General features: G+C 34.6%; 2 protein-coding genes across 18 annotated transcripts in view; one reads left to right on the top strand and one right to left on the bottom strand.

The window, feature by feature from the left end:
* Positions 1–25532, top strand: part of syt15 (synaptotagmin XV) — an 80980-nt gene that overhangs the window by 43898 nt on the left and 11550 nt on the right. For 3 of the 13 annotated variants that reach the window (XM_087276813.1, XM_087276814.1, XM_087276811.1), the window contains 6 exons: positions 1100–1251; positions 1331–1626; positions 7221–7391; positions 10163–10274; positions 10380–10559; positions 12662–12935. In XM_087276813.1, the coding sequence (XP_087132939.1) occupies positions 1100–1251; positions 1331–1626; positions 7221–7391; positions 10163–10274; positions 10380–10559; positions 12662–12810 (1060 nt within the window). In that variant the 3' untranslated portion in view covers positions 12811–12935. Of the gene's footprint in view, positions 1–1099; positions 1252–1330; positions 1627–7220; positions 7392–10162; positions 10275–10379; positions 10560–12661; positions 12936–15970; positions 16753–25532 lie in introns of those variants that run through there. The other 10 variants (XM_087276817.1, XM_087276819.1, XM_087276816.1 and 7 more) reach the window with 5 other exon arrangements.
* si:dkey-21e13.3 lies at positions 12922–25056 on the bottom strand. Of its 5 annotated transcripts, XR_015503222.1 has the most exons (6): positions 23331–25056; positions 23135–23239; positions 18438–18560; positions 18075–18200; positions 15022–16221; positions 12922–13534 (listed from the first exon to the last, which is right to left on the bottom strand). XR_015503222.1 is itself a non-coding variant. In NM_001328017.1 (5 exons), exons 1-5 carry the CDS (start codon positions 23374–23376, stop codon positions 15746–15748), a joined length of 876 nt encoding a protein of 291 aa, NP_001314946.1. In that variant the 5' UTR covers positions 23377–23691; the 3' UTR covers positions 14946–15745. The 5 variants fall into 5 exon arrangements, 2 of the variants coding, with proteins under 2 accessions (XP_087130640.1, NP_001314946.1); XR_015503224.1 differs by having other exon boundaries at positions 12922–16837; positions 16881–18200; XR_015503223.1 differs by lacking the exon at positions 18075–18200 and having other exon boundaries at positions 23331–23670.

Below are 25532 nucleotides of genomic sequence, written 5' to 3' on the forward strand. Positions count from 1 at the left end.
GGTTAAACATGTATGCACTTATCACTATAAACAACTATTTTATATATTATCTGGCCTGGCCTTTCCTTATATTATTTTTTTCACATGTACATTTGAATATGCATTCATTTATTCATTTTCGTTTCAGCTTAGTCCCTTTATTAATTAGGGGTCACCACAGGGGAATGAATCGCCAATTTATCGAGCATATGTTTTACACAGCCGATGCCCTTCCAGCTTTAACCCATCACTGGGAAACATCCATACACACTTATTCCGGAGCACCCGGAGAAAACCCACTCGAACACGAGGAGAACAAGCAAACTCCACACATAAATGTCAACTGACCTAGCCGGGGCTCCAACCAGCGACCCCCATGAATATATATATTTTCTTTTTACACAAGTAAACAATTTAATATAATAAAAAATAGGTAAAATGTTACATTTATCTTAACATTGTCAGATAACATAATACAATGACATAACAATATTTATTAATCGTTTGTTTTTAATTAATTTTGTTTTTATTAATCGTTTGTTTTAAGAGTAATAAAAAATTAACATGGAAAAACTCAGTTCTCTCATAAGATGTCCTAGTTACAATTTAATACAATAACAAAACAGTATGGTAAAACAAGACATTCATTTATATTTACGTAGCCTATGTTACTGTAGTATTGTTTTATTTTTAATTGGTGCATTTAATTTATACACAACATCATGGAGATTTGGTCACATTTATTTTTAGGGTATGATTCTCAATATGAACAAATTATTAACCAGCACATTTAGCTCATTAAACTCCTATGCTGCTTATAGTTAAGGTATTATTGAAGAGGATTAGAAATGTGGAATAAGATCACATGTTATGAGTATGGCCTGTACTAGGCCTACTAATAAACAGCCAATGTATTAATATATGACAGGTAAGCTACTAGTTAATAGTGGGAATTGGTACTTAACCTAAAGTGTTACCACAATTTATAAAGAACAACTTTTACTCATCAACCTTTTTTATTTGTTAAATTATTTTAATTTTTATTATTATTTTTTTTACTGGCACTGATAATGAAATGTGGTTAAAATGCATTTACAATCATTTGCATATAATTTTTCAGTTCGCACGGGTCAGGTGATGTTCCTTTCATCGTGCCTCCTCGATTCAAACGGGCTCCCCAATTAAACGACAAGAAGGAGGAAAGCAACAGTGCTGAGCAATGGGATCTCAATCCAGATCTGCACAGTCAGCGAGGCTCTCTAACAGTAGGCAGTATGTCTGACATTATTCCTCAAAACGGTCAAAGGCTCCTTAATCTGTCAGTTCATCATTCTGCTCTGTGTTTTTTGAGGCTGGTTTCCTCTGGGCAGCATAAGACCAGACCTGTACCAGCTTCCAGAGGAACCCAGTGAATGGGCTCTTCCTGATGGCTCGGCGGTGCGTTTGTGGTTCGCTCTGCGCTATCAGCAGGACAAAGAGCAGCTGGTGGTTTCTCTGCTCCGGGCCGCCAACCTGCCAACTCAGTGCCAGCGTAACATCACACTTGTCAAACTGCAGCTGCTGCCCTCTGACGACCGACGACACCGACAAGCCAAAGCACGGCGGAAAGGCTGCCATCCTCAGTTTAACGACACCTTCGTGTTTCAGGTAAAGAAACATCTGAATGCTATGTGGAGCATGATTAAAGTCTTCCTAATTTTGTGAGGCCCAAATGAAAAATGCTTTTGTACTAGGGCTGCACAATACAGCGGGGAAAGTAAGTGTAGAACATGTCACCAGTTTTCTCAAAAAACATATTTCTAAAGGCGCCGTTGACTTGAAATTTTCCCCAGATGCTGGTAACAACCAAAGAAATCCATATGCAAAGAAAACAAAACTAATTAGTTTTAAAATTAAGTTATGTCTAATAAAATAAAATGGCGCAGATAAAAAAGGATTGAAAACATGAAGAAAGGGAGGTGTATAAAGATAGTGAAAGCCCAGACAGCTGCTGAAATCTTTTAGTAGTTCTTCAGCAACCCTCTGCCCTTTCTCATTGTAAATTAATATTAGCTGCTTCAGTCCAACATCGACATATTCAGGATGATAAAGTGAAGGCTGGACATTTCAGCAAGAAAGAGATCCAAAACGTGGTCAAGGAAACTCTCAAATGCTTTCAGAGAAAGAAAATCAAGCTGTATAATGGCCCAGCCAATCCCCTGATTTGAATCCAATAAAAAATTCAAATTAAATATCAGATTTGCCGGGCAAGACCCACAGAACTATCAAGATTTTTATACTCTGTTGAAGTCTGTGAAAAACTCACTTCTGAGCAATTCATGCGACGTCATTCTCCATATAAAAGAGGCGTCTTTAAGCTGCCGTCACCAAAAAAACCTTTTATATAAAGTATTAAACACATTTCAGTAGTTCAGTACTTTGTCCTTGTGTCATTTCATTATTATTACACATTACTATTTTTTTATTTTTTTGTTTTGTTATATTTTTATGTTTGTATTGTTTGGGTTTTTACCAAAAGCTGGTTGAATTCCATGTCAACAGCTCCTTTAGAAATATTATTTCCAAAAAAACATGACGTGTTTAAGACTTATTTTCCCCGCTGTATATCGCTTCATCATCATTATCGCAATGTGTGCATCTGCAATACTAATATCTAGGCATGGGCACCGGTAGAAGCTTCTAACTGTGTAATAAAAATATCACAGTTTCACGATATATATATTGTGATTACTACTCTCAAATAAGTTATTTTTAAACATCTGGGTAAAAACCATCAACTCCACTGAATACAGTGTGTTTCATTTTAATTATTTTTATAATTTAGAATTTCTTTATTTTCTTTGGATATAGAGTAAGCCACTGCACTGTTCAGGTCTATAGCATGCTTAGATGTTGGTTGATAAGCGAATTTTTTTTTTTTTTTCAGATGTTTCCTGAATTGTGGGCTGACCGTTAGCTTGTCATGTGAAAGGTCCTTTTCTGCTGGACATACTGTTGCCCTAAAAAAACTAAATAATATAGTTGAAAAAAAAACCTTACATATACCGTAGGAACGTTATAACAGGAAATTTTAAAACTGTGACTTTTCCAAACCGCGGTAAACCTTGAAACTGGTCATCGTCTCCTGCCTAGTCACATCACAGGATATGGTATGTGGAGTTTGGATTATAGTTAATTATAATCAATGCAGAGTTTAATCATAATGGAGTAAAAGTTTTGATAGTTCACTTAAAAAATCCAATGTTTTTTCACTTTTTTCATTTCACCCTTCACTAGTTTTAAATGTTGAGTTTTTTATGTTAAACACAAAAAGAAGTTATTTTAGTAACTCATAAGCTTTTGAAACAAGTAAAGGGTGAGTAAATTTTCATTTTTGGGTAAGCTATCCCTTTTGGGCCTGTGACTGTGTGAACATTTCAGTATTTTTCAGAGTTTAAACCATCCGACCTCAAGAAATTATAATTGTTTGTTACTTTTATAAAGATTACATCATACACAATGAGGACTGTGCAGAGCTGATTATTCAATATCTGTACTTGAATAATGTTAGACTCTACAGAAAACTATAGTTCACTTTCATCTTTGCAATAATAATGAATTCCAAAAGTTAATGATTCGCATTAATCAAGTAATTGCTTCGTACTGTTTTTCTTTTTTCTTTTTACATTCTTCGGGTAATTTTAAATCAATAACATCAATTACTTGATGAGTGCGAATCATTACCTTTTGGAATAATAGCATTGACAAGATTGCCGCACCAAGAAGTTTCCTTAAAAAAAAAAACACAAGTGCGCAGGGAAAACTTTAGCACTCTATGCAATAATAATTAATTAAAATTATCTAAATTATTTATAGTATATTACAGTATATTATATTTATACAATATATTATTCGAGACTCACTCCCCTACATAATCACCCCAATCAATCTAAAATGAAGAACTCTTTCCAAATAAAGCTGTTTACATCATTTATATATATCGCAGAGAGACAAAATATTGTAACGTAAGATTTTTCCAATATCGCGCAGCCCTATTTTTATATTACAATTACTATTACATTACTATCATAATGTTTAGTACAATGTTTATATCATATGATTTATAACACTTTATTGATGAGTGCTACAGCACAATGTACAGTAGTGCACTGAAACAAATGAAACATTGGATTAAAATTGTTTTAAGGTTGGTGGTTGCAAACTATTTGAATTTAAACAAACTAATTAAGTTGAACATTACTAACTTTAATTTGCTTGTTTAAATTCATCCTATATATATTATTTGCAACCATTTATCTTAAAAGAATTGAGTAAATCCAATGAATCATTTTTGTATTGCATTATTCTGTAGCACTCATTAACAAAGTGTTGTAAATCCTATAATAAAAACATTAGTTTACAGTGTATTAACTACTGTGATCTGTTAAACTGTACAGGTAAATACTGTAGTTTACTTTAGTTGTTACTACAGTAGAATGTGGTGTACTGTAGCCTACTAGTAATGTATTGTAGTGTTATAGTTGTGAAGAGCATGGTGTGTTGGGTTTTTTGTTTATACTAGGCTTCAGAGTATTGTATTACCACAGCAACTATTATCACAACAGATTAGTTCAAGTGCTTTATAGTATGGTTGAAAAACATTATAATATTTACTATAAATTACTATAGTATTTTTCCATCTGGGGATTTAAAGGGGTTTGAATTACTTTGTGGTTTGTTTGTGGACAGATTTATTTTTTGTTTTTAAAAGTATTCAAGAACGATTAAACTTTTTGATGTTTTTGTGGTATTTTATACCTCCATCTACTGGTCATTTTGGTTAGGTTATCTTAGTCACAGTTGAACTCATAGCAGGCATTAGACACAAAAGTGTTGATTATTGTTATCACATATATTAATTTTAAGTTAATCATTAGGTATGAAAGAAGACCAGTTTCTCAATTATAGTTAGTAAAACATGCTGGTTTTATTCTTTAAATTAATGACATGTCTTTCAAATGTATAATGTTGGAACCTACAATAAGTTCCGTAGAAATTATCACATCATTTTATTTGTTTCTTTTGAAATGTGCTTATTTAAGTTGCCCCTCTTATTTTTCTTTGTATTAAAAAATAGTTTTTTTTTTATTTACCCTCTTATATTCTCTTCGACAAACGCAACAGATTAGGGTATATGCAGAAGTATGCAGAAGGACTTTTAATTTGTCTGTTACCCACTGTAGGTTCATTAAGTTATAAAATTGGCGCGTTTAAGGTCTGTTTTCTTTAAAAATCAGTGATCTCCACTGGCTGAGTGATATCCGATATAAAGTGGGTCTCAGAATTTACAAGAAGCGCTGCATTTAATTACATTTTCCCCCTCCATGTCTTTAAAATATGAAAATTTATTTTACCCCAGTTTATTCCATCAAGCTTCTGCACTACCCTGCTAATTCTGACGGGCGCGTGCATGTAAACGTTTTTTCATCTCTAATACTCTTAGCAACTCAATGAATGCTGAAGTCTATTTAACTGATTATATTTTAATTATATTATTATATTGCTGTAAAAGGAACCGTATAAAATGGAAAAAAAAAATCACATTAGGGGTTCAGCAAAAGTTTATCAGTAAGGGAAGAAACACTAGCTCTGCTTATACCCTATTACCTTTTTGTTTCAATGATTACAACAGAAAGTTGCCATAGATCCTTTCAATACAAAGCTTCTTTTGACTGGAATAATCTTCCTTCTTCTTTTAGATCAATTAAGTAATTTACTCTTGTCAAGACAAATTTCTTTTTTGGGAACAACTTGTAAATGTTATTAATTTTAGTTCCTATTTAAATGCTTATTATTTATTTGTGTATCAAATTGTTTGTACTTTTTGATTATATCTTCACCTTAGAATTATTAGGTTCTATCTGACATTTTTGTCAAGATTGGGTTATTCACATATTCTAATTAAATGTAATGACAACTTATTCATATTATAGGATGCTTTTTTTAATAAGTTGTTTACTTTTTATTTAAAAAACAAACAAATGCAACACACATACTATTTGCTATGGAATGCAAAAACTTTGAAGGTTAGTATTTCAAAATCATTCAGAACGCAGATAGAACTTTGTAATTCCAATTTTGCTTATAGGTTTAGATTGTGGGGTTCAGATGAAGTGTGCTGCTTGTTTGTTATTATGTGTTGTACTCTGATTGATTTATGTACTGTATCTCTTAGGGACCCCCTCGAAAATCTCAAGGGGCTATCTCATTTAATAAATCTAAATTCTAATTCAATTAAAAAAAAAAAAAAAACTTTACATACATTTTAGATTGATCAATGTTTTAAATTAAAGAGAGTTCAGAATCAATATTTGGTGGAATAACCATGATTTTCCATGTCAACTAAAACCATTTGTTATACAAGAAGCACCGGAACATTTCCCAGTGGCCTAACGGTCAATCTTGAATCTGGCCTGCCCAACCTGTCACCCCAACCCCACCAATATATACAGTTGAAGTCTGAATTATTAGCCCCTTAGATTTTTCTTTATATTTTCTAAATTACGTTTAACAAAGCAAGGACATTTTTACAGTATGTCTAATAATATTTTTTCTTCTGGGGAATATCTTATTTGTTTTATTTAGGCTAAAATAAAAGCAGTTGTTAATGTTTTTAAACACCATTTAAGGACAAAATTATTAGCCCCTTTTAACAATTTTTTTTAGATAGTCTACAGAACAAACCATAGTTATACAATAACTTGCCTAATTACCCTAACCTGCCTAGTTACTCTAATTAATCTAGTTAAGCCTTTAAATGTCGCTTTAAGCTGTATAGAAGTGTCTTGAAAAATATCTAGTCAAATATCATTTACTGTCATCATTGTAAAAATAAAATAAATCAGTTATTAGAAATGGGTTATTAAAACTATTATGTTTAGAAATGTGTTGAAAAAATCTCCCTCCGTTAAACAGAAATTGAAAAAAAAAAAAAAAAGGTGGGCTAATAATTCTGACTTCAACTGTAAATATTACATGAATTTGTTTGCTGCTCTAAATATAAATTTTTATAACCTTCAAAGAATAGTTTAAAAAGAACAGCATTCATTTAAAAAATAGAATTTTTTTAATATTACAAATAGTCAATTAAATCGATGGTTGCTGAATTATAACATACATTTCCTTCAAAATACTAAATAAAATAAAAATCTTGAACCCAAACATAGAAAAATGGAAAACCTGACTCCTGTGCTTTGTAACAGGTATCCAACAGCTGTGTTGACCAGTGCTCTCTGAATATGAGCTTGTTCACTGTGGACCATCAGAAGAAACACCATCTAATGGGCCAAATCTTGATTCCCCTCATATGTTCTGAGCTGAAGGAGGCGGCAGGCAAAGTGCAGTGGAGAGATCTGGACAATGAAAGCGATCAAGTATGATACTTTAATATTGAATATATAATTCACTCAAACATTGATTGTTTCGATAGCATACTCACCCAAAGTCTTTCCAAAAATGTATGACTTTTCAATCGGGGGAACACAAAGAAAGCTTTACATGCTGCACTTCAACCAGAGCTATAGTTGCTGTAATGCTTTTAACATGGCCATATCATCACAAATGTACCAAATTTATGTTGCTTGCTACTGATATTCTGTGAAAATGGCCTGTGTTTTTCTTGCCTTCATTAACTACAGGTTGGTCGATATGGAACATGATTGGATGGTAATTTTGTTCATCAAACTATACACTGTTTTCCATATTTTGTAATTCATGTTTTTATTTATTTATTTATTTTCTTCAATTTATTTATGCTTTTGAATTGCATTATAGAAGCTTGATCTTTTTCGAACAACTTTTACGCTTGAAAAGTGAGAAAAGGTGAGTTTTATTAACATTTTTAATAGTTTAAGTGATATATTGTCTGGGTTGGCATTGTATATTATGGCACAAAAACCTTGTAATAATCTGCCAGTACATTTCCTGTTATTATTTTCTTTATATTATTTCTTATATTATTTCTAACCACTCAAATCTCAAGAAAAGTCACTTTGTTAAACTGTAGAGTGGAATTTTCAATATCAAAAGTCGACAGAGCAAAGATCAACATCCCATAATGCAATTCACAATCGTAAATAAAAGGAAAAGCTTGTGAATCACAAAATACAGAAACTGTCTATGGCATGAATTGACTTCCACTAAAAGACAATCTTCATGAAAGTTCATTCTCTATTCCCTACATTAGTTTACTTAAAAGGGTGAATAAAAATGAGTGACTGTATCCAGACAATTAGTAATTTGCAGCAAATTAAAGCATTATTGTACATGTAAATACTGAACAATGAAGAATAAAAAAAAAAAATGATAGGATTCCTCTATGGATGCCATCTTGTGGTCACATGCAGAAATTCATTTAGTGCATGACTTTCACAGTGCATTGTAAATATGCTCTAAATGTCACGCATGTACTGGTTGTATGCTTGTTATCACCAAGCATAGTGGGAATGAATGAGAGTCCACCATGGCAAGGACACCTTTACAAATGGCTTTCTCCTTGAATAGTCCCCTATTAAATAACATAGTGGAAATTTCACACACTACTAGTGCTCACTGCCATTCAGCAATGACAAATTCAACTTTCCCGTGGTTTTAAAAAACCAGGGCTCATGCTTTTCACAAAAGAAAAAAAACTATTTAGGTTTTGAGATACTATTTAATCTGATTTTTGGACATTTTGGACAAAACAATGCTGTTCTGAACAAACTACAGTACATAGCCCCTTTCACACATACAGGCGTTTCCGGAAATTTTCTGTATAGAGATTATGTGTGAACCAAGCTTCAGCCTCACGCTCTCCCTTGTGAAACCAACATGAAAGTAACTGAAACTGCAATTCCTCAACTGGCCTTTAGGGGCTGGCTCCATAAACTCTAGATATTCACTGACTGCAATGCTAAATTGGCCAATTTTACAGCGAATAAAACATGTTTACAGCCTGCTACAAAAGATGGTTTTGGTGCATATAGCTAATATTACTCTTCATGACAACTATGAGGGGGTGAATTTTTGTAATAACTCATCCGTTTCGTTTTATTAAGTTATATTAAGTCTGCATAATTAAGGGCGTGGACAGCTTGGTCACCGTCATGTCACCTCAGCTGATTCCGGCTGATTAGCCGCTGAACATATACATCATATTTTTGTTTTGTTTTATGTGGCTTTACACAGTCAATTGCCTTTTGGAATTATTTCCTACAACTATCAGATTATATGGCATGCGGTGTGTGCACTTTACTGTGCTCACAAACCATTCAAGTGGACTCCATTTCCGAGGTGGGTGAAATTATATACTTATATACAATATCTGTATTTGTTTTATTTAAGATCATTTATCTTTTATATTTTTCTTTAGACCTGTAAAGCACTCCAGAATCTGACCGATTGATTAGCTGTAGGCTATAGAACAGTCATCTGAAACATTGTCATACAGTGTTATGCCTGGTTTTCATAATCAGCCTTGCATTTACTAACACAGAATATATCTGAAGTGTTTGAAAGTAATTTGTGCTTTCCTCCTTTAGAAAAATTTCATAAGAACAATGTTTAGTGGTTCAAAGTTTTTCAACAGTGTTTTTAAAAGACTAAACACTTTATTGATATAGTGTACAACCAAGCATGTGTTCAAAACACAAACGAGTCTCAGGTAATGAAATATTAAGTGTTCCTCCCAAAGAAAAGCTTGTCTAAGCAAAATGCTAGCAGGCGTCTATAGCTAAGCTCACCATCCGCCTCTTTGCCCTTTTTTGGTAACCCCCAGTTGGTGCGATGACGTGCGAACAATATGAAGATGGTTGGCCATGCCTACTTGTGGCTTAATTTGTGCTCTTCAAAAACCTATGGGTGACGTCACTATGTACATATATTTTACAGTCTCTGGTGTGAACAGGCCCTTTTTAAAAAAAATACTGGTAAATTCAATCTGGCAAATTTCTGGAATGAGCAGTGGTCTGCTATTACCAGTAAATTGCTGGACTTTTGCTTTGTAGTCATGTTTCCCACGTACATACTTTTCCAGAATATACAGTAATTTAATTATAAAGAGAATAAAAAAAATATACAGGTAGTCATTCTGGTAAATTTTATGGAATTTGACTGGTATTACAGTGTGAAAGGAGCTATTGTGTGCTTTTGTGTACTGTTACAGCCCCTGTCAAAAAATGGTGACATCCAAGTATCATTGAACTACAATCAGTCCCTACACCGCCTCACTGTGGTGGTTCTGCGTGCACGAGGATTGCAGTGTTGCAGTGAAGCAGGTGAGAAAACATAAAAAACAATGCAATAAAAGAGCGCAATAAAAAAACTATTCGGTAACCAAAACTCTTTGTGTCCTTTAAACTTCCATTTAACCCTGGTTCCAGCTGTATGTGCCAAGGTGTGTCTAAAGATACACACTCAGGTGGTGAGGAATAAATGGACCACTGTGGCCAAAGGAAACAGCCCATCGTTTAATGAGAAGCTTACCTTCAGACTCCTGCCCATGCAGCTGGACACAGCATGTCTGAGCCTACAGATCCAGCAGCCCAGCACTGAGAAGCCCGGTAACTATCAAACAGTTATTTCCATCAGCACAGGCCAACACTGTCCTGCTAGTGTTCATGCAGACTTCATATAATGCAAAAAAAAAGTATTATTTAAGTTGCACTTTATTTTTCAGTTTTACTATTTCTGTATAATTATATTTATTTATTTAAATAACAGTTCTGTCTGGTTCTGGAATCTGATTGGCTCATAGCCATGAGATATTCCCTTAATACCAGCATTCGTACAGCCTCCTCACCCTTGTGTATTACTCCGCCCACATAGAGTGACAGCAGATGAACAAACTCAATAAGTTTGACAAATATTGCTGCTGTTAGGCAACATAATGTACCTATGAGGCTTTTTAGGCGAGAATGCAGTTGTTCAGATTGCAGCTATGCAGTTCATTTATAAGAATAGTGACTATTTTAAATATTTTATAATTTAGGAGATACAGCACGTCGGCATCTATCAGCCTGCTGTCATACTGAGCAGAGCAAAGACAGTTGATGTTGTCCATCCACAAGATGGCAACAGGACCATGTAATAAGCCATTAGAGGAGAAAAACTAAATACAGCTGATCAAATCAATATTAAACACGTAAATGACATTCTAAGTCGATCTCTCTTCTTTGTATGATTTTGTGCTGTATTTATACCATATAATAGTCGTGTATTAGGTGTGAGATGGGACTCGCATATCAGGAATTTATGTATTTTGTATTAGCGACTCTTTGTATAACCATGAGTTTTTTAGTTGGCCATCTGCTTGTTTCTAATGAGTCTTCTGTTTTCTTTACTGCAGACTAGTAAAAAGAAAGAAAGAAGAAATGCCCGCATGTGTTTAGCGTTTTTCCTTATCGCAAACACATCAGTAATTTGGCAGTGTTTGTGTTGCTTTGGCTTTTTCGAGGTTAATTATTGTGATCTCCTGAGAAAATTGAGAAATCTCCGTAGACTGATGGCATTTCACGCCGTTCAGCCTTATAATCTTAAAATGTCAGCAAAATTAGTTTTGTCATCACTTAGACATTACGCCTTAGAATCATTCAAATACTAGTTCTAAGGTGACATTTGTGAAGTAGCAACAGTTTCTGCTGTTCTGATGTCAGCTGCAGATGTGAATGGCGGTAGAAAGTAGTTCCTCTCAAAAAAGGGCTTTTAGGCTCCTGTATGATTTAAAAAAAAAATACATACTCGATTATGTCTTTTAACTTTTGTATAAATGCAATATCACACTAAAAGCAGTGCGATATGGCTGTATATCATCACTGGTGGGACAAAAAGGTATCACCGCACGCACACCTCCCACCAGTGCTGATATAAAATCACATTGCACTGCTACTTCTGTGATATTGCTCATGTTTTATTATATTATATTATATTATATTATATTATATTATATTATACTATATTATATTATATTATATTATATCATGGGGTTAAAATATTACTAGGTTTATTATTAATAATTAAAACATTTATGAAAGTTTTATTTACTTTTGTTAAGTAAAAATAAATAAAATGTAGAATTTACATGACAAAAACTAATTCAGTTAGTTTCCAAAGCTACATCTCTAATGTTAATATGGTTTAAGGACTTTAAGAACTTTTACTGCACTAAATGAAATAAAATGTATAAAAATAAAATGCATTAAAAAGAAAAATATATAATTTTAATGTTAACAATATTTCAAATATATAAAAATATAACTTTATATATGAAAATCAAATATACTGTATTTATAAGCTAATTCAAAATATGAACTCAAATGTACACAATCAATAACATGTATCATAAATGATGTTAAAATAAACCTACTTGTACAGCATGTTTATTTTATGTCCTGTTGGCATTAGGCATGTTTATAATAATGTAAAATTAAGATCATAATTTTAATATTGGCTTTTTAAGGACACTGATAAATAAATTGTTCATTTTGTTCATCATTATTTTCAATAAATGTTTTTTTATTCGTGTTAACATACAATAATATGACAAATATTGTAATGTGTAGTTCAAAATGCTGTTTTGTTTACCAGTAATCTTAATTAGGCACCATTAAAACGTGTCACCTGTGTATGTGTACTCAGTGTCTCTCTGGTTTGTCTTTACTTGCAGTGTTGTTGGCGATTGTGGTCATTGGGCCGTTCATGTATGCGAGGGGCAGAGAGCTTGAACACTGGAACGACATGGTCAGCAAACCACAGGAGCTGGTCAGGCAATGGCACCCGCTGGGATCCGCTGACACAGTGCAGGGCCCTCAATGAACAACATCCGTCAAACCCAACGCCAAACACCCTCTTTGAAAGCAATGGTAGTGTTTTCTCGTCTTTAAGCTTTAAGTCAAGGCTGATGTTAGAAAACCAATTGGAATAAAAGAAAGTTAAAAGCAGAGGTTTATTGAAAGCATACATTTGCAAATGAGGTTAACTTGTAATACCAGTTTGCTCTTTAAAATCCCCTCATAACAGTTGATAATGAAGGTAAAAATACAGTCCACTTGTACAACAGGGTTCCCATCCTTTCTGACCAATGAATTTCCACTTCTGTTATCGTTGTTTGTGGTAATTGGATAAGGATTTTGCTTAAAATAACATTTGAATTCAGACTGATTTGCCATTATCCATCCATTTCCCAATCCTTTTGTCATATTTAGAGTCACAAAGACTGCTATTGAATAATTCGCTCCAATTTGTGAACTGGTGTTTATTGATTCATTGAAACGAGAATAGACTCATTAAAAAACTGGACATACAGTAATATTCAAATGTTTGAGGTCAGTTTGTTTTATATTGAGGAATTCAATTGTATAGCAAGATCACACTAAATTGAACAAGTGACAAATATATTATCAATTTTACAAAAAGATTTCATATAAAGGCTGTTTTTCAGCACAAATAATTCATAAGATTATTTTAAATTGTTGCTTTTTTTAACCAATATTTGCAGCCTTGCTGTACATACAGTTGAAGTCAGAATTATTAGCCCAGCCTGTATATTTCCCCCCCATATCTGTTTAACAGAGAAAATAATTTTTCAACACATTTTTTAACATAATAGTTTTAATGATCAATTTCTAATAACTGATTTCTTTTATCTTTGCCATGATGACAGCAGTACTTACAACACAGACTTTACATTGGTGGGCCGCCCAGGTGTATTAACGGCTGTCCAAGTATATTTAGTGACATCTATACTGTTATTATTATCCTTCTACACTATTTTGTATCTGCCTAATATTTTCTATCTGCCTAATATAACCAAACATTCGCGATTATGTATTGGAAAATTCTCTTTCGTTTACCCATTTTGTTCTGTGCGCACGTGAACTGTCAGCACTCCCGCACTGCAGACCTAGAAGTGTGCCTTTTTGGCACTTAAAAATTTGTTCGGCCGGGTTACCTAAAAAGCCCAAAATGGCTTTTGCTTTCTAAGTCGTTCTCCTAAGTCATGTTTCTTAAGTTGTTTATTAATTGTATGCATTTTTGCATTAAAGCTTACTTTTGCTTGGCTTTGCAGCTGTCAGCGTGCGAAACATTCAATAACGGATTCTTTAATATAAACCACTCAGAATAACATTGCTATTTACTCAAAGAGGACAAAATGACTGGTCTAAACTGGCTGCAAAATATACCTACACCATTAGTAATGGTTATTCAACGCATTTGCCTTATTTAAATCTACACATTTTAATCTTATAATTAAGATCATTTTTAGAGATATTGTCTGTTTTTATTCCTTTTTCTGTCATTTATTTCTCATTTGCTATATATTTTATTAATTTGATGATGACATTAGTCTATATTACATAGGCTATTTTACATACATATCAAGTTTGCTTTGAACTTGAAAGAAAGAATAGCAGATTTTCCCTGTCAGTGGGTGCACATGGCTCCTGTATAGCATTAGAGAAAGAAACAATTGATGTCTTTTTTACTTTAACCCATTGAAAATAAACAGTGTAGAACATTGTCATAATAAATACAGTTATTGTTAAAAATTTAATTATGTTTTGATTGTCACATATAGTTAACTATTTATGTGATGTGGGTTAATGGTGTGTTTCAATCCGGACACCACCTCAAGTATGTTTCAAATCTATGGGAAGCACTGTGACAGTACGTAATACTTTACTGCATTTTTTAAAAGATACTAGTTCTCTGATTAAGTGACATTTAAAGACTTAATTAGGCTAATTAGGCAAGTTAGGGTAATTAGGCAAGTCATTGTGTAACAGTGATCTGTTCTGTAAACATTTTTAAAAAATCACTTGAGGGAGTCCATAATAATGACCTTAAAATAGTTTAAAAAAAATTTAAAACTGCTTTTACTCTAGCCAAAATAAAACATATAAGACTTTCTTCACATAACAAAATTTAAAAGAAATACTGTGAAAATTTCCTTGCTCTGTTAAACATCATTTGGGAAAGAAATGTACAGGAGGGCTAACAATTTTGACTTCAACTGTATATTAGAACTATTTTTTAATATGAACAACCCTAAACATTTGAACAGGGAAATCTAGTAACTTCAAGTCCACTTGTTTCCATGTCTGTTGGAACCCTGTATAGTGTGAAATCACTGGGCCTACTTGCGTAAAATATGGGTATAGGCCACTTGAGCAGAGGTTTTCTATATGGTTATGAATGGACTTTATTATTTGCTGTGCTCATCCAATTTGAAACCCAGTTATACTGGTTAGTACCACTGATTCATTTGCTAATCTGCCTTCACCTATACCCGAAGACTGTAAACATACAGTAAGTCAAAACTGACATCTGTAAATCCATTTCCCTTGGTGCATTTTGCAACACAGTTGCATATTGTGACCTGGGTGAGTGTAGCTGCTCTGACCCTGAACATTGGGTCTGGATAATCCACTACTGTAAGGCCTCTTATGGACTAATCAGAGAGTTCAGAAAGGCTAGCAGATTGCAGCTCGGCGTCCACCTGTTCTCGTGTTCTGTGCACAGCCAGCACAGATCTCTAAGTCTCAAACTGCCTGAACACAACATGTCTTGTGACCTGTATTTTGATCGGTATCCTCAGCGATAGCAGTTATACTGTATGTCTTTCAGATCCATTTTCTGACATAAATGGCTGAAATGAGCTCCTTAAATGTCGGGACGTGGTTTACACCAGATCACCCGCTTAGGCCACCTCAAACATTCATTAATAGCATTAGTCCAAGACAATTAAGCTTCACAGGAGGGTATGAAGCACTGCTGCCCTCAGATTCCTGTTTCTCGGGATGTTCTTCACCGAACATTTGATAACTTTATACAATTTTGGGCAACTGCTTAGATTGGAAAAGTTTGATAAGCGGTGTCCATTCTGGTGGCCGTTGTTTGCGCCCCACAGCATTGTGGAGCATCTTTGAAGCACTTCCACTGCCACAGAGTATTGACCGTTGGTCCACTGTTTCAGCCTGACCACAGTCACTGCCGAAGAGAAGCCGAAAGAATACCGCGAGGTGCCGCGAAACACATGCTCTCCCTCTCCGAAATGAGCCCCTTCCTCCCAGGAGAGCATAGAGCCATCCTCTTCGCCCATGTCGGCCAGGTTGCATAAGGCCAGAAGGCAAGAGCTCCGCAGTGCTTCATTGTTACTGTGTTGGAGAAGAACCGACACCAGTCGTGGGACAGCTCCAAGCCTCAGGAAGCGCTCCTGCTGCAAGTCTGGCAAGACAATAATTACTCTTACATCCAAAATTGCAGAGTCAAAATGCAGATTTCTAAACTCTACTGATGGGTGCCTTAGCTAGCTAAAGCCTTGTGTGTCAAAATGTGTTTACAGTTCTTAGATCACAAGTGGTCTGCTGAGATGCATTAGTGTTTACTAATTTAAGGCATTAAGTTAACTCCAAAAAGGATCCAATCCACATGTCTGATTATAATTTAAGCATTTTGGTACAAGGCAGCAATGTATGAATGAACATTTCGAGCCTGAAAGTGGAGAGTAAGTGGTATTTTTCAATCATATGTCAAAGCAAAGTATTTTTAACTACAGTATATGGTTGACAAAACAGTTTAGACCTTGTTTGCTCATGTATTTAGCAAAGCCCACTTGGGATCGGACTGAAAAAATGCATTTTAATATCAATCATAAATGGGGCTCATACTTCATCTTAGACTCCTAACAATCAAATGAATGATCATGATCTTAAAGGGATACTCAAACCAAGAATAAATTCTGTTATCATCCCAGAACTCCAAACCAGTATACATTTTGTTCTTCTGCAAAACACAAAATAGCTAATTTTGGGAACCAATCAACATGGGAATCTCTTCGCTTCTGAAAATTAACCAGGGTTTTATTATAGTAAAAATCTAGTAACCATGTTTTTTGGCATATTCATTGCCATTTGTGGTCACACTTTATTTTGATGGTCTAGTGGTTTAATTTAGGTCGCATTGCATCTACATACCACCTAATTAGATTATAAGTAGACTGTTAAGTTAGGGTTATGGTTAGTGTAAGTTGACATGTACATGTGCAAAGTTTCTTACTGTCAGTTAAATGTCTGTTGAAGGAGCAGGATCAACAGATATTAAGCAGACAGTCTACTAGTACTCAAATGGACCATCAAAATAAAGTGTTAGCCCAGTTGTTTAACCACATTATTACTAGAAATGGCACAGTTAAATGGCTAGAGTAGCAAAACCATGGTTTAATTGTGGTTATCATGGTTTAACAACAATAACCAGGGGTAGTTTTCATAAGAGCTTGACTTGAATGAAAAACAAAGACATGACTCAAAATCTCAAAAATTGATTTGGAAATGACAGGAGAAAACAATGCTAGTATCCCTTTAAAAACCTAATCATAATTTCTCTTAGTATTCTCTAAAAACAGAAGCTGCAGTAAAAGATCTGAGGTTATTTTACTCAGAATTCTGCCATTAAATATTTTACAGTTTGTGACATTAATTATTCCCGGCCAGTATTCAGAGGCAGCCCTTTTTCACTCTATATCTCATCTCTCTAGATAAAGCAAACTGTTCCAATAAATGAAAAACAAATACAAGTAACAAAATGCTCATCTGGACTGCATTATCTTAGATACGAGTCTTTCTAAAGCAGTTAATCTCAACCCTTTTTGACTTCAAGGCTCCTCATTATCCTCAACATTATCTGCCTTTCAATTTCTGCAGTACCGAATATATTATATTTTACAGCTTGGCCTAATTATAAACAGATAAGAATTCAGTACATTTTTTGTTGTAGTTTTAGCTTATTTTAATACTTGATTTGTCTCATTTGAAATATCCCCCTTGGAGGTTTGTGGTTAGGAAGTCTGCTCTGAAGCTGAAATCTTAAAATCACTTCTCATACAGATGAATTCAGATCAACTAGGGGTAATAGTAGCAGTATCTACTCAATTATTTACCATCTAAATCCTTAATCACTGGCTTGAAACTGATATCTCTTACATACAAGCATGTCTTTGAGCTCCTGTCTTTTATATTTACATCAGATCTCTTTTAAGACCTGTGGTTAGAAGAAATGGGCAATGGTTCAGGTCCACTCACTGCTGTCATAGCAGATCCTGGCGATGGCCTGGCTAACATGAAGAAGGAGGTCCTGGTCTTGGCTTAGCAGTAAAGTCACAAGGGCAGACACAATGCCAGTGTCAAAGCACTGATCTCTCACAGGAGCTAAAGACAGATGGAATTATAGAATAATCAATATAGTCTCTATAAACGTATGGTTTAATTGACAAAAAGCTTAACAAAAGCTGCCATTACATTCAATCCTACCAACAACCTGAGAGCGAAGTGTTGCTAATAGTAGGTTCTTATAAATGCACCACCCTTGAGGTTTGGTTACGTTAACTATAAGGCTACACCACTCAATGCATACGTTATAATCATTGATAAAACATTTGTTTTTACCATCTCTGGCCAGTTCAGCGACCAGTCTTGCTGTGTGAGTGGTGAGTGTGCTCTTTCTTCTTAAAATCTGAGCCAGAACTGGGAGAATCCCACTTTCCACCACTTGCTCAGAAATACCGTTTTCTAGGACAGACAAAAACAATACATATCATTATAAGATAAACTACCATTCTATATTTTGGTCACACTTTACAATAAGGTTTATTAGTTAATGTTAATTAATGCATTTACTAACATGAACAAACAATGAACAATACATTTACTACTGCATTTTTAACGTTAGTTAATGAAAATACAGTAGGTCATTGTTAGTTCATGTTAAGTCATGGTGCATTAACTAATGTTAACAAGCATGGACTTGGATGTTAATAATACATTAGTAAATGTTCAATTATGATTAATAAATGCTGTACATGTGTTGTTCATGATTAGTTAATGTTAGTAAATGCATTAACTAATAACCTTATTGTAAAGTGTTGGCTATATTTTAATATATATGAAATGTAGTTTGTTTTTTGTGATGGCAAAGTTGCATTTTCAGCAGCCATTGTCCAGTTTTCAGTCATATTTAGTGCTTTTACTCCCTTTTTTCCACATCTACGTTCCTTTTTAATCAGTTTAAGGAATAATTGACACAAAACTGACAATTCTGTCATTATTTACTCAGCCTTTACTTATTCCAAACATGTTTGTCTTCCTTTCTTTCTTCCATTGACAGGGTTTCTGCAGATTTTACAAACTTCAAAGGCTTTGTAAGACATTTTTAAGAACAATATCAGGGAAATTTTAGACTTGTACAGTGCTAAATGCTAAGGATTTATTTTCGAATATCTCAGTTGAAAAAAATTTTCACTTGCCCTATCAAAAAAGGATTATACTTTAGTACATTAGTACATTTAATAATACAATAATAACAACGTAATAATTAAAATATAGGTCAGGTCAGTAGTCATAAATAAATGGAGAACTTTTAAACAAATGTTACTGTAAGAAAATAATTAAATGCTATTTTTAGATAAAACCTTTTATTGAGATTGGGATTGTTGGTGATTGTATACGTGTTAATGGCCAGATTGGGTAGCTATACATGGAAAAAGGAAAATTAAGACCCGTTAAAAAAGATTTAAGACCTACAGCACAATATTTCAGTAATTTAAGACTTTTTAAGGCCTAAAATTTAAGGAAACCCTGCAGATACCCTGATTTAACACAGATTGATATTTTGAGAAAAGTCTAAAAACCTGTTACGCATCGACTTCCATAAAGGAAAAACAAATACTATGGAAGTCAATGGCTACAGTGTTTTCAGCTTTCTTCAAAATATCTTCTTTAGCATTTAACAGAAGAAAGAAGCTTAGAAAGGTTTGGTACAACTTGAGGGAAAGTAAATAGTGAGTAAATAAACATTTTTGGGTGAAGTATTCCTTTAAAGCAGAGATGCCCAAACAAAGCTGCCATGGTATCCTTTGATTTGGCCCGTCAGAGGGTTAAATGATTGGGATGAGTTGGAGAATGCCTTTAACAGAGATTCTCATTTCTATTTTAATGTAACCTTTAGTTTGTTTTATTGTTGGGCTACAAACTGAAATTAAATGTTTCAATTAAATGTTGTAAATTAATCAGATAAAAAAAATACACAACGAATAGGGGACAAAGCAGAAGACATCAGCATGCAAATCAAGGCAAAGGCAGGTTCAGTATGACTAGTGTATTTGGCATTGAACTTCATTGCTTGGATTAAAAAAAAAGGTTTTATTGTAATAAGCTAGTTAAAATAATATTCCTTTTTTTTTTTTTAAATTAGAACACATTAGTAAATGCGGTTTAAGTAATTAAGGGTTCAAGTATGTAGTTCTGAAACCCTATTGTCTTTGTTAGGATTTTAATTATTATTGTTATTATTATTCAGCCATAATGCAGAACAGGCAAACCAAACCGTAAGGCATAGAGACATAAAATTTGGTCAGATAGTCCACACAAAACCAAAGTTGTAATAATCTCTGGACTGAGTAGATCAATAATTATTGAAAGAAGTTGAACTTTTTACTTTTAATAGCTGTAACAGGCTCATTTACAAGTCTGTTAATACAAAAGGAAAACGCAAAACTTGACAAAATCTGGTGTGCATATTTGACATATGACTGTAAACAAGCATGCAAAATTTCATAGAGATCGGACAATAGATCGGGCAATCAGACAATTTTGTGGAGATTGGACAATATTTACTTGGTATATTTAGACAATGGTACTGTAACAGCTGAAAAAAGACTTAAAACATGCTAAATGACTAAAAATGCAGTAAATATACTTCATTTACACTTTTTCACAAAGCCACTTATTCTGCATATCGTATGATAGGGCTGCTCATACTGAACAGTTGACACTAAAATCACTGCTGTCACTCAAACTGTTCATTTAGGATTCTTCAATATATGCTAAATATATTTTTGCTAACTAGTCCCTGTTGCTTTGGTCAATTGCCACAAAACCAGTGTTGTAAGAATCACTTGACTGAGTAGATCAATAATTACTGAAAAAAAATGTTTTACTTTGCACTTTGGATAGCTGTAACAGGCTCGTTTACGAAAGGAGTGTGCATTATGGATCTGCATGCCAATCAACATGAAAAGAAAAATCAAAACCTCAAAAAACTTGTTGTACTCCTGTGACATGATTGTAAACAAGTGTGCGAATTTTTGTAGAGATCGCACAATAGGTGGTGCTATAACCGTAGAGAAGGTCTCAAAACAGTAGTTTCAGTGTGCCTTTATGCATATTTTAGTGGTTCAATTACCATTTTAGCTGCTAGATGGCAGCACAAGAACATTTATAGCTGCTGTCTGCTTTTCACAGTAAAATAAAAAAAAAACTGCAAAAAAAAAAACATGCTGATTTTTACACAACTTTTCACAAATACACTTGATCTACATAACATTTGGTAGATTTGACCTTTCTGGGCAGCTTTTTCAAAAGATATCTGCTGTCAATCAAACAGTATATTAAATAATTTATATTACACTACTAATATACATTCTTACAATCTCTTGATATAATAGTTTAATTATTACATTTTTTGTCTGTGTGTTAACCAGAGGTGTATAAAGTTCTAGAGACGCAGACATAAGTAAAAGTACAAGTGCTCTATCAAAAAGTGACTTGAGTAGAAGTTGAAATGCTCTTAAAGCACCATTCTTAAGTGGACGTACTAAGGTATTCAACATTTTTTGTACTTAAGTATTGCAAGTAGTTTATTTTAAAATTTATTACTCAAGTACTGAAAGTAAAAGTAAAAGTATTGTGTTCTATATTTATTAAAGAAAGCAGTCAAAAAACATCATATTGTTTTGTTTATTTTTAGTATCTTTTTTGGGGCACATGATAAAGCAGAATGAAAAGAAACATGGCTTACGATACTGTTTTTCTCTCGCACTTAAACCACAGATCTGACAGAGTATAACAGCTTTAACACACGCCTTCAGAGTTGTGTCACAAAAACACTCCATAATCCATTCAAAACGCTATTGGAACCCATTTTCGGATCGGAAATTACCGGTTGTTATTGCTGTAAATGGAAGTTCTAAACATTCTACCGGAAGACGCTGGTCACTATGGCGTCCTCCATGCAGTAGCCAAGAAAATGCTTGCAGCTTTAATCATTTCTATGTATTTATAAATTTTACGAAATAAATGAGGAAATTACCCATGGCAACTTTAATGTAATACAGCTTGCTATATTTACTTTATTCACCACAGCTCTCAATCAAACTTGGATTTTGGCCCTTCATAAGAAAAAGTTTGAGCACCACTGCTTTAAAACATCATTGATGAATAAAACCATTCAATTGAATTGTACTGTTATAGTGCATAACACTCAAAACTATCTAGTTGCTTGTGTACAAGTGAGTAGTCTTGCTAATCGTTCCTGTCACTCAGTGCCTCTCATAGAGACAAATGCGGATTAGAGCGTCTCTGTATTCAAATTCACAGGCGTTGCGTATGCTTCAAATAGTCATCCTTGTTGAAGTATTAATTATGGTTTGTCACTTGTGCCCAGACCATTTGTGAAATGTAAGGGATAATGCAGCGTAAGCTGGTCATTATCACAAAATAAACCTGACAAGGTCGTGAATCATCTCGGTGCATAATCAAGATGTACATTATCCTGGTTTTTAGCATTGATTAAGGTTTAAATGATATGAAAATATGGGCAGAAAGTGAATGTAGAGTGGTAGGAGAGACACGAAAAGAGCATCGCTTTTAACAAAACAGTTATTATGCAAAAACATTTGCCTGTTAAGTGTTGCAACTGACCAATCACAGTTGAGCAGTTCATAGAGATGCATAATAACTTACGATAGTAGCCTGAGTGATGACTAAAGCCAAAGTGTAATTGCAATATGCACTAAGTAGCTTTCAGAACTCACACACCGTGCTGCCACATTCTGCATCTAACTAGTTCAAACAAGCTCATGGTAACCCAACTACTATCTTTTAAAGAAACCATTGCATAACATTATCAAATGTCACAAAATGGCCTAGTTTTTCATAAACAAGTAATGGCATGGACTCACTTCTTAAGCATTTTAGATTTATACCAATACCTCACATTCAGTCACAAATATTTGACACCCCATCTAAATCTAAAAAAAAAACTTTATATAAACAAATATTTGATATAAAACTATACTGATACTCACTTCTTTCTATGGCAACATTCAACACTGCATCCAAATATGGCTTCAGCTCGTCCTCGACAAGTTCTGTGCTCACACTTATGGCCTCAATTGCAGCACTTAACGAATCTGAGAAAAAAAACAACAATGTACATTATTTTAAATTTAGTCTCTCGTCTTTCTTCATGCTTTAGTCTAGGTTAGCTGTTACTGTACTTACCTTTAGGCGCACTGGGCAATGGACGACTGGCCCCCATTTTGTCCATATGTTTGTGTAAGTTTGCAGTGACCTGTTTAGCACGGCTCGTGTCCCAGATTACCACGGCAGTCTAGACGTCGTTTTTCTTCTAATATCTCACACAACTCCATCTCTTGATTTGTACTCGTATGCGTTTCTGCAATCTTATCCGTTTTTGTGTCCTCCACTTCTTCCCACTCTTGTCTTATCTGTACATACATGTATGTTTGCAACACAAACTCCTCCCTCCCTCCCTCACTCTTTTATTTTCTTCTTCTCAATCCCTGACTCTCCACCACCTGCTCCGATTCAGACCTGCACTAATGCAGTCTAAATCCTCAGTCCAACGAAAGCCACAGTGGACAGGCCGCCTTTAGGTGACACCGTGAACTGCAGCAAGCCAACATTATACATCTCCTAGAGGGAGAGTGCAACAAACAAACAGACAAACAATATCATTGGCTCAGCTACAGATCTGACTCCATAGTGAGGATTTTCCCTGCACGCCCGCCAGGGATTCAGAAAAGCTGCTTTGTGGGGGAAATCTTTTGTGAAAATACAAAGGATTGCAAAGCAATTGAACTGAGTGTAACTAAAACCAAAACAATTAGCTATTATTTATATTTGCCATGGTGTGTAAATTAGATCCATAACAACTAAAACTACTTCTGTCTTATGTTCTGCTGAAGTCTTCAGAATACATAGCGTGTTGTTATGTGGTTACTTTTGTGATCATGTCAAAAATATCCATATTGGACATAAACTCACCGACCAACTCATTAGGTACTGCTTGTTATTACAAATTTCTAAACCAGCTATTTACATGGCAGAAACTCAATGCATTTAGGCATGTAGATATGGTCAAGACGATCTGCTGCAGTTCAAACCCAGCATCAGAATGGGCAAGAAATGTGATTTAAGTGACTTTGAACATGGCATGGTTGTTGGTGCCAGATGGGCTGGTCTGAGTATTTCAGAAACTGCTGATAGACAGGGATTTTCAAGCACAACCATCTGTAGGGTTTACAGAAAATGGTCCAAAAAAAAAGAAAATATCCAGTGAGTGGCAGGTCTGTGGGTACAAATGGTGTTGATGCTTGATGTCAGAGGAGAATGGCCAGACTCCAGCTGATAGAAAGAAACCACTCTTTACAACCGAAGTATGCAGAAGAGCATCTCTGAACACACAACATGTCCAACCTTGAGGCGGATGGGCTACAGCAGCAGAAGATCACATTAGGTGCCACTCTTGCCATCTAAGAACAAGAAACTAAATCTACAATTCACACAGGCTCACCAAAACTGAACAAAAGAAGATTGGAAAAATGTTGCCAGGTTGAGTCTCAATTTTTGCTGTGACATTCGGATGGTAGGGTCAGAATTTGGCATCAACAACATAAGCATCGATACATCCTGCCTTGTATCAATGGTTCAGGCTGGTGGTGCTGGTGTAATGGTGTGGGGGATATTTTCTTGGCACACTTTTGGCCCATTAGGACTAATTGAGCATTGTGTTTACACCACAGCCTACCTGAGTATTGTTGCTGACCATGTCCATCCACTTATGACCACAGTGTACCCATCTTCTGATGGCTACTTCCGTCAGGATAACGTGCCATGTTATAAAGTACGAATCATCTCAAACTGGTTTATTGAACATGACAATGATTTCACTGTGCTCAAATGGCTTCCACAGTCATCAGAACTCAATTCAATAAAGCACCTTTGGAATGTGGTGGAACGAGAGATTCACACCATGGCTGTGCAGCTGACAAATCTGCAGCAACTGCATGATGCTATCATGTCAATATGGACCAAAATCTCTTAGGATTATTTCCAGCATCTTGTTAAATCTATGACACGAAGCATTAAAGGTGCACCTAGTTAGATGTACCTAATAAAGTAGCAGGTGTATGTATATGAATAGATGCTCACTAAACCACTCCAGAAAAACACTAGATATGCTTCCATCCACCTATATTTATGCACGTTTCGCAATATCTGAAATGCTGTTTTGGCTTAAATCCTACAGCCAATGTTTGTCATCTAAGTGGTTCGGTACTATTACCTCACAGAATAGTCTTGAGCGACTGCGCTCCCAAAAAGTGGTCTCATGGCTCTAACAGTCATCTCATCAAGGGCGTAAAATTGTTATGGACGGAGGGGACGTGTCTCCACCAATAT

The sequence above is a fragment of the Danio rerio genome, chromosome 12 (assembly GCF_052040795.2).
Source record: "Danio rerio strain M-AB ecotype USA chromosome 12, GRCz13ab, whole genome shotgun sequence".
Taxonomy (NCBI): Eukaryota; Metazoa; Chordata; class Actinopteri; order Cypriniformes; family Danionidae; genus Danio; species Danio rerio.

What these genes read in the sequence shown, in the direction of transcription:
- si:dkey-21e13.3 (NM_001328017.1), bottom strand. Translation starts at nt 23,376, where the DNA reads ATGGACAAAATGGGGGCCAGTCGTCCATTGCCCAGTGCGCCTAAAG. An exon ending in ATTGCCCAGTGCGCCTAAAG is followed by an intron (nt 23,240 to 23,330) that starts GTAAGTACAGTA and finishes TTTTTTTCTCAG; the next exon opens with ATTCGTTAAGTGCTGCAATT. An exon ending in CGCTGAACTGGCCAGAGATG is followed by an intron (nt 18,201 to 18,437) that starts GTAAAAACAAAT and finishes ATCTGTCTTTAG; the next exon opens with CTCCTGTGAGAGATCAGTGC.